Raw genomic sequence first — 9,142 nt, 5'->3', positions numbered from 1 at the left:
CCCCCCCCCCCCACCATCACTCTTTCCGCTGACTTACAACATTCTCTCATTGAGGACCTGAAGGGTGCCAGTCTGTTGCCGTGGGAAACTGAGTTCCCGCCAGTTGTGTAGTCCTTCTAAAAACAACCAGGGATGAGAGCAGAGGACCCGAATGAGGCCTTTATGTATCCGCCCCGCCCCCCAGTGCTATGAAGGAACAGGGGACAGATGAACGATTCTTCTTCTGTCCATCCATCCATTCATCTATCCCTGACCTCTTGGCACAGAATTTGTAATGTACAGGAAAACAGACTGTGTGTGTGTGTGTGTAGCACTGCACACAAGGATATTTTCTTTTCCTTCATAGGCGAACGCCATCGCCACCGGTGTCAGTGGGTCACATACTATCTGCTCCCTGGTTAATGGGCTGGAGAGACGGGCACCACGTCCGATTAGTTTTAATCTGCTGCTTTGGACCAGATGTGAAATGGAAGAGGTCCCAATGCATTTCAACACACCACCAACGTTTGCACTCAGGATTGGAAATGAGACAAACTATGTGTCTATTTATTGTATTTCTTTCCTGCGGTGGAAAAGGATGCAGGGACCAATTATATTGAAATGCAATGTTTTTTATCTTATTGAGGTTTTCTGCACAACAGTTTAAAAAGCAATTTCAAGTGCTTATGTTAATTCAGTGTGCATTAAGTATTGTAGCCACATTTAGTATTGTGTCTACATTTGGTATTACAGTTGCAAATTTACAGCAGAAGATTAAATTAATCTTATATATTCAAAATCTTAAAGATTTTGTTTAATTTTTTAAATAAGTGGACTTAGTGTTATATATATGCTTTTCTTTTGATATTTTACATTAGTAGCCATAACCTTTCAAACCAAGAAAGTACCCAAAAACAACAGCCTTTTTCTCTCCATTGACAGTTGTTTATCAATGTGGTTTTACAGTTACAGATATTGTATTGGTTCATATAAGTGTGAAGATGGATATTATCGTCCAGTTGATAACTTCAAAAATAACTTAGAAAACATACTTACTTTCAATTTCAGGAAAACAAAGTGCTTGGTTCTATGTTAATTGTAAGTGTAAATATGAGACATAGATATTATTCAAAAGTGACAAGAGAAAAGTGTTTTCCTGTCTACAGGCGTCTAGGAGTTGACAATATTGAACACCCTTTGCCAATCAGGAATGGGAAATAAATACGCTTGCAAACTATTCTGAACACCTATGCATAACCTGAGTCTCCCATAGATTTGAACAATTCCCTCCCTCTCAAAGACGCATCGTTTTCAGACACTGTGCTTTGGAAGTCCGACAGTTTGGCAAAGTCCCCTGACCTCTTGGGGTTCAGAGTGAACGGCGTCTGAAGGTCCACGCGGACCCGTCAGAGCAGGACAAAGTCACCCATGCTGGTGGCTGCCCTGCAAGGGTCTCGGATAAACGGCCACTCCCTCTTCTCGGGTGTCAGGCTGCTAGACAGGTCGTAGTCCCGGCCGTGACCCGCCAACAAGGTGAACGCCGGGTACTTGTCCCGCGCAGACGGCCGCAGCAACTGCAATCAGAAGCGGAAAGAGTTGTAGCCGGAAAGCGAAAATGTTTCCCTCCACCACCTAGGGGAACTTACCTCTCCACTGCCTCAGTGCACAAGCAGGAAAATTGACTTTTACCACATCAAAATGGAAACTTTACAATGGATTAAAGCAGTCAGTGATCAAAGAGACCTTCCCCTTTTCATCCTGGCCTAGGAGCCAGTGAACTGGCAAGACACGATGACAATACATGGCTAAAGGCTGCCACCTGCTGGTTCATCTTGAGAATACTACAGCCTGGTCCCACCTGCGTGGAGATCTGATGAAGAGTCCCACTTTATTGGGTCATTGTCATTTTCTTCATCCTCAGTCCATAGTTGAACATTATTTTGAAAAAATGATGACATAGTGAGTGGAACAGCGTGTGTGTCTTTTTGTCCTCTCCCTCACCTTGGAAAGCTCTTGGCTGATTCGGTCATAGTCCTGGACTGTCCTAGAATAGAACCCTATGGTGCAACTCGGGTCCATGTTCGCAAACGACATCTTCTTTGGCGACGGGCAGTGATAAGACTGTACAAAAATCAATGAAAAACCACCTCAATATATTCATCACATATACATGCAGTGGGGAAACATGACGGGTTGCACCGTCACCTTGTTGTCGGATACATTGTTGTATTGTCATAATTTATCTTATATGGATGTTTCCACTTGTTCGGCATGAGTCAAAAAAGCTAAATCCTATTCTATGAGCCATTATAATATCCATAAATGTACCCTACTAGGCACGTTGTCAAATTGCATCATTCAACTGAAGCCCCATCGTACCTGTGGTGGAGGCGGCGGTTTAATGTACGGCCCCTAAAATATTCAGGATCCCTCTGCCGCTGATCTCTGATTCACCATATTTCTCTTAAGCGACGGCTACATGCGCTGGAGCAGCGGCAAATAAATCAGCCGCCTGGCACTCGGTAATTGAGTGGAGGGCCGCTTTAAGATTCATACCCTTAAGTACTAACAGAAACTATTAAATTCACATTACTGCCGCGCCTACCCCGCGTGCCCGCTCCCCAAGTCAGCTCGTCTGTGTAATTTCACATTACCTGCAGAGGAAAGGTGCTCTTGCTGACATCCACAAAAGACTGACAGTAATGAGGGTCCATGTAAATCAAGCTGTCGTCTGCAAGGACAAAACAAAAGACAAGTTATTCAAAAACATTGGATGATTAGAAAAAAAATACATAAAAAACACTTTATTTTGCAATTTCTATGCAGAGCAGCTCAAAGTCACCCATTCCGCCAACTGTTAAGATTCTTCCCCGTCAAATTTGCCTCCCGGAAGGTTGTTGCTTTTTACTACCCACCAGGGTGGATTCAATTCTGCATAATCGCATGCGTTTGTACAAGCTCATCCTTCACGTCGGCAGCAAAAAAAGCAAATAAGTGAAAAGACAAGAGAGGAAAAAGAAGAGGCGGTCTTTAAATTTTTGTGTGAGGGAATTACTTTTGCAAACACGCAATTATACCGCCGTTCCATTTGCATATGATGAATGTGGGCCGAAGCGGCACGGTGGCAGGCAGAATGTATCGCTTGTCATTTAGACATCACGCCGCTCCGTGTTTCAAATTGGTAAAATGTAAATGGAGTAAATATTGACTGCCAAGATGTACAACTGGAGGTTTCTTCAGGCTGCTGAAGGTGATGAAGAGCGGTTCTCTTTGGATTCCATACTCCTCCCTTACTCACTTCTCCCTCACTATAACCTCCTCCACTCACTCCTCTCTGCCTCCACCACCACCACCACCACCACCACCACTGGGGCCCGATGAAATGTATGCGCACCTCCTATGGAAATCAATTACAGCCTTATAACTTGGGAGGTTTTTACTAGTGATGAATGAGGAGGCTCGGGAGGGGTCGTTGAAAATAGAGTGAGGGGGCACCCCCCACCCCCACTCACCTCAATCCGCTTTCCCCATGCAAACAGGAATGCATTAACTTAACTTCTCTCTTTACACAAGGAAGGTAACAGGGTATATTATGCAAAATAATATTCTATTCCTACCAATCCAATCTCTCACACACGCACACGCACACACACACACACACACACACACAAACACTAACCTTGAAATCCCACTAAATAGCGAGCCTGTTCGTGCTTCCCCCCAAGGACACCGATACAGAACTCCAAACTCAGAACGCTCTGTGAGCCGCACAACAGAAACACAAACACATGGACAGATGGGAAAGGGAGACACATCAGACAAGATAGAAACACAATATAGACCATACAGTTTGTTTCTAAAGTTATTCTCGTAGGTACTACAATATGTTCCATTCTAACTTTTTTAGTTTGAGACCTCAATTTTGTCTGATCAGTTGAGAACTGATTTTGTCTCACCTTGACAAAGTTGAAGTACTCTGGGTTGGTCTTATCCTCACCCAACCGAACTGGGACAAGGATAATGACAGCCCGGCTATCCAATGGGATGGAGGCTGGGCCTTGGCTGTCCAATGGGATGGAGGTTGGGCCTTGGCTGTCAAGTGGGGAAGGATTGCCTGAACTCTGAGCAAAGGACTTTGACCTGTGGATGTCAATGACATCTGCATTGTACACTGAGGAGGGTCAAAGAGAACAATTACAATCCAATTAAAGGAAGAAGAAAACAATGTTCTAATAAAGTCCCACAGAAATGAGGTGTAGAACAATAGCGTGGCATTTTCAAAGCCATTATCAGTACCTGTGCAGTCGTGTGAGACGTAAGCAGTTATGCTGGCCAATCCAGGCTCTGTTGCCTGCTCTACAGCTCTTCTACAGGTGATAATAAGGGATTATACGCGAGTACACAAAGAAGAGAAGAAATGTGAATGAGGGAGAAAGAAAGAAAGAGAGAAGGAATGATATTAAAGAGAGCGAAAAACAAAATATTTGTCATCAGACTTATTTTTGACAATTGAATGAATGCTGATATACACCCGTCTTGTATTTGAGGGTTCAACAAATGAGAATTTATAATATAATCATCTGTATACCATAAATACATTTATGTTCATTTAAAGTAGTTTTATGTTTTATTTGTTTTATCGTCTCCCTCTGTTTCCTTCATAATATGGGGATTTCTGTAATTTTTATTGTAGCGATATTGTTTCTGAAACTGTGTGTGCGGTGTGCCTTCGTATTGAAATGAATGGTCTCAATCAGAGTGGACACTGTACTCTTAGTGTGCTCTCACTGTCATCACCGTACAATGCCAGACTTACTTCAAGATATGTGCCACCACGGCTGGCCCGTACCAGTCCCCAGCCTGTTTGCCCAGCTCCAGGCCTACGCGGACCAGGCTGTGGAGACCCAGCTCCGCCCCGGGGCTGTCTCCAAACCAGGACACCAACGTGCGGTGGTACAGCTCCCTCAGGTGGCCGTCGGCTTCCTCTGCAGCTCCCTGGCTCTGGGAGCCGCCCTGGGCCTGGAGCCAGGGCCCAGGAAGACACCGGGGTCTTTTTGGGTCTTGGTAGCCAGGCAGAGAGGACTCAAGTGTGGCTACCAGGCGCTGGGCTGCCCTGGCGGTCCGTGTCCCTGTGTCCAAGGACTCCAAGTTCAGGGCCTCTGACCACGTCCAGTCTGAAGGGAGGCAGGAGAGTGCTAAAGCCTTTTCTGATGCAAATATTCCCCAAGCTAAATATATACTTTATCTATTTAAATTATATAATATAAGATCTAACTAGATGCATTTTATTAGCTTATCCTAAAGCTATTCTCATCGATGTCTACAACCCTTGTAAACATATAAATAAATGGGAGTTAAGTGAAGACACGGAGTCGAAACGGGCGAAAACGATCCGGTTTCGTTTTATACGGTTCAGGAATATCTCCGTAAAGATGGAGTCATTGCGAAACCGCATCGAGCTGTAGAAACGCTGTAGTAAATATTCAAGGCGCTGGTTCTCCACAGAAAAAAGTGGAGCGCATCAAGCCTGCGCGCATACAGCCTGCGCGCTGTATACAAACATTCAGTCACGAGGAGATTCAACCTTTTCAATTGAGCAGAAATACTTTTTAATGTAGTTAAAAAGTAGTTAGTAATGACATTTATCAAGGGGCTTTATTTAAAGCTACAAAAAGAATGCAAATAAAATAATAAATAAAAAATTCAACGCAACTCTGACGTCCCCCAGCTGGTGGGGGGCTAATGACGTCATCGTTTGCGTTTCAGACGTCCACACGAATCCTAACACGAAACCGCATAGGTTCGGATAGATTTGATTCGCCGGCACCGTCTGGACGGTCGGCCGAAACGCACAAGACTTATGCGGTTTCACCAAAAAATTCGGCTCCGTGTGGACGGGGCCTAAATCACCATGACGACTTTGACTTCATGGTATGCAATGGATTATTAGACCATTACGAATCATCACCCAATGGAAGTGCATGGAATCGTATCGCTTGACTAGATGGTTGTTGAGCGCGTCTTGAACTCTGATTATCGAGTGCACCGAGCAACACAGTCCTCCTCTCACGAAAAAGGCTTTTTTGAACTTTTGAGCTTTTTTGAACTTTTGAGCTTTTGAAATTAAAGTTTTCACGTTTAATCTCCTGCCGGTAACCGAAGCAATCTAGCGCGCCGCAACGGGTACATGGGCACATTTTCTTTTTTAATCAGGAGCTCATTCAATTATAAGCCTGGATATGTATCACTATATCACTTTTACGTCGGCATGCCCACACAAACAGGGTGGGAGCCCAAGGAGAAGAGAAGGGGAGTGTCTCCAGCTATAAACACAAAGACTGAGAGGAAGAGACTGGGGCACTCACATAATGACCTTGCTCCAAAGAGAATGACAGATAAATTGATCAATAAATATCCCCCAAGTGGCCATTAGTCATTTTATAGAGAAAGAGTTCATTAATGACATATTTCCCAGTTGGAAGTTTTAAATATTGTTTTCTCAATGACTGCATTAAACTTTCTGCTCCAACCCATCACAGGCTGCATTGAGTAATGCCCCAGAGGATAGTTCTCGGAGATACAGAGACAACTTTCCTTGCTATCAAAGTCATTACATCACACAAAGTCGCCCTTTCCTTCTAGATTTAGAGATTGGACTAGTATGCTTTAGAAATAATAGTATACTATGACCAATAAAAGCATATGCTTAAGTTAAAGTTAAATTTTAGTACATTGACATTTACATAAACACATGTAAACACCCATGTTCGATTAAGTGGTTTAAATGCATTCATGGAGTATAATGTGGACACACTTGTGCTTCAGAGAGAAAAGGCCAAATTTAAAGAATTTAGTAAACTAAAAAGTTAAGAACATTTCAATGAAAGCCATACAACAAGTTTTGGAGATGTGCGACCATTCCCTCAATAGAGACCCATACATTACCCACAATGCATTTCTGTATTATGTTGTTAAAGAGAGGTGGGCGAGAACTATTGGATTGTGTTTGTTTGTTCATGGTGTGTCACTCACCTCTGCCCAGGAAGTGCAGGATGAGGGCCTGAGCCAGCATCATCTGTCCAGTCCTCAGCATGCAGCCCCAGCCACAGTCAGAGGTCAGGGCGGAGCCGGGTAAGGGTGGGAACTCTTCCCTATATGTCAGCCACACACGTGACGCAAAGTCCCTGCGGAACGACTCGGCGTTCCCCCGGTGCGGGTCTTCATTCCAGGCCTCATGGCCAGCTTCAGCCAGCGTGTCCTCATCCTCTGTACACAAAACAGGGAAGGACAATTTTTTTTGGTTCTTGTAATCGTAATAACCTTATGTTTTAAATTTGAAAACAATTAGGAGTTTTTCCAATATTAGTAACATTTCCAATACCAATCATTTTCCTTATGAAGAGCCTTCAGCATCTTTGTTAACGTATTAATTTCCAGTCTAGATGCCAGTCCAAATACATACGTCAATGACCTTCACAGCAATACTATATTTTAAAATTATGCATAAAGGACAGCCACAAAACCAGAAAAATGATGAGTAGGATTAAATATAAATTTCATAGTTGCATGAGGATGTAAAAACATGCAAAGCATTCAATATATTTAATATATTCAAAGTGTCTGCAAAGTGATGACCTGAATGGGACGAACACAGTAATGCGTGTTTGTGTGTGCGTGTGTGTACCTTCAGCCTTGAAATGGTAACACTTTCCCAACAGGAACACTGGAGAATTCCTACTGAATGAGGTCTTAGACTTCAGTGCCCAACCTACAACGTGTGAAGTTATTTCAGTAGATTAACTAGTATATATAACAACTGCGAATCTAATTTAAAGACCTGACTCAATTGAAAATAGCTATCTCGATCAGTCTGTAATCTACACAATTGAACAGGGTCATATTCTATATTGCCATATTCACTGAATACATATGAGACTACCTCGATGGTGTATCTATCGATATTTTACTAGTGCTTGACACCATGTGAATGTAAATTAATGAAGACTTTGCGAATAGACAACAATTAAGACATACTGCTGATAGTTGTCTCAAGCAAATACAGCTCACTTACTGTACTTCACATTGTGCCATGCCGACCTGAACTTTGTCTTTAGTTTTTCCACTTCCTCGTCTCCTTTATTTTCCATTTCACCACTTAGGAACAGAATCCATGCCAATAATCAGCCAACTGCAGCACGTAATTTTAGACACACAAACAAGCGCATACACACACATATATACTGTTGTTGGCTGCGTGTAGGCATCACTGAAATCAGACCTTACTCTGACACATTGTTACCGCGCAGGGTCCTCTATCGACCTAACGTATTTTAACAATTGTATTATTTTCTTTAAAGAGATATTGCGATCGGAGTAACACTTATATTGCCAATGTTCACATCGCGAGGAAGTACAAATGCAGAATCACTGCTTCTCGCGATTTTTCCAGCGGGCCAAGATTATAGGCTGAATGTTTTATTTTGATACTTACGACGAGATGGCGGGGTTTCGCCCACTTCCTGGTCATTTATAAACACTCGCACTAGTCCGCTCGCTTGAGCTACGCTGTACAACAAAACAGGCGCACACACTCAATAAAAACTGGCTGAGAAAATAAGGGAAAAGCAAAGCGCGCAGTTAAACTGTTCATTATAGGGATCTAATCTTTTAATATTGGTTGTTTAATGCCACCCATTTAATGTAGCCTACTGATGAATAGTATATTAGTTATAATAGTAATTCTATCCATAATAGTAGAATTACAATTTGTTGGATGAAATGATACTGGACATAATTATAGTAATGTCTGGGGACGTTACGCTACAACATTGCAAATGTACTAAAAAGTGCAAAACCCAGCAACTGAATTTCCCACATCTTCAGGTAGGTGAGTCGGCGCATAGTGTCTTTTTTCTGCCAGTTTTGTTATTTTTTTCTGACACATAATAAACGACACACGCGTTTCAGTTAGACTTAAACACGCCTCCTATTTATGTAAATGATTATTCTCAAGTGGGTATAGCGCCACACCTTTAGTCTTCTATCCTTAGTTTTATAAGCCCTATACATATCATATATAGCTTTAACGCTACAGAACATTGCACTTTTTCATTCATCAAAGCCATGGTGCATTTTATTTAGTAGCTGTAGGGCGTGTGCCCCA

At 42.7% G+C, this 9,142-nt stretch overlaps 1 protein-coding gene across 1 annotated transcript; it reads right to left on the bottom strand.

Annotated features, from left to right (window-relative positions):
* Window positions 1–569: 569 nt before the first annotated feature.
* On the bottom strand, window positions 570–8,455 carry atg4c (autophagy related 4C, cysteine peptidase). The gene is made up of 10 exons (XM_079740614.1): window positions 8,051–8,455; window positions 7,664–7,747; window positions 7,012–7,245; window positions 4,796–5,153; window positions 4,276–4,346; window positions 3,936–4,150; window positions 3,659–3,737; window positions 2,634–2,710; window positions 1,981–2,100; window positions 570–1,553 (listed from the first exon to the last, which is right to left on the bottom strand). Exons 1-10 carry the CDS (start codon window positions 8,124–8,126, stop codon window positions 1,386–1,388), a joined length of 1,482 nt encoding a protein of 493 aa, XP_079596740.1. The 5' UTR covers window positions 8,127–8,455; the 3' UTR covers window positions 570–1,385.
* Between the last annotated feature and the right edge of the window lie 687 nt (window positions 8,456–9,142).

This window comes from Pollachius pollachius (assembly GCF_949987615.1).
Source record: "Pollachius pollachius genome assembly, chromosome: 7".
Taxonomy (NCBI): domain Eukaryota; kingdom Metazoa; phylum Chordata; class Actinopteri; order Gadiformes; family Gadidae; genus Pollachius; species Pollachius pollachius.
This window is presented reverse-complemented; position numbering and strand designations above follow the sequence as displayed.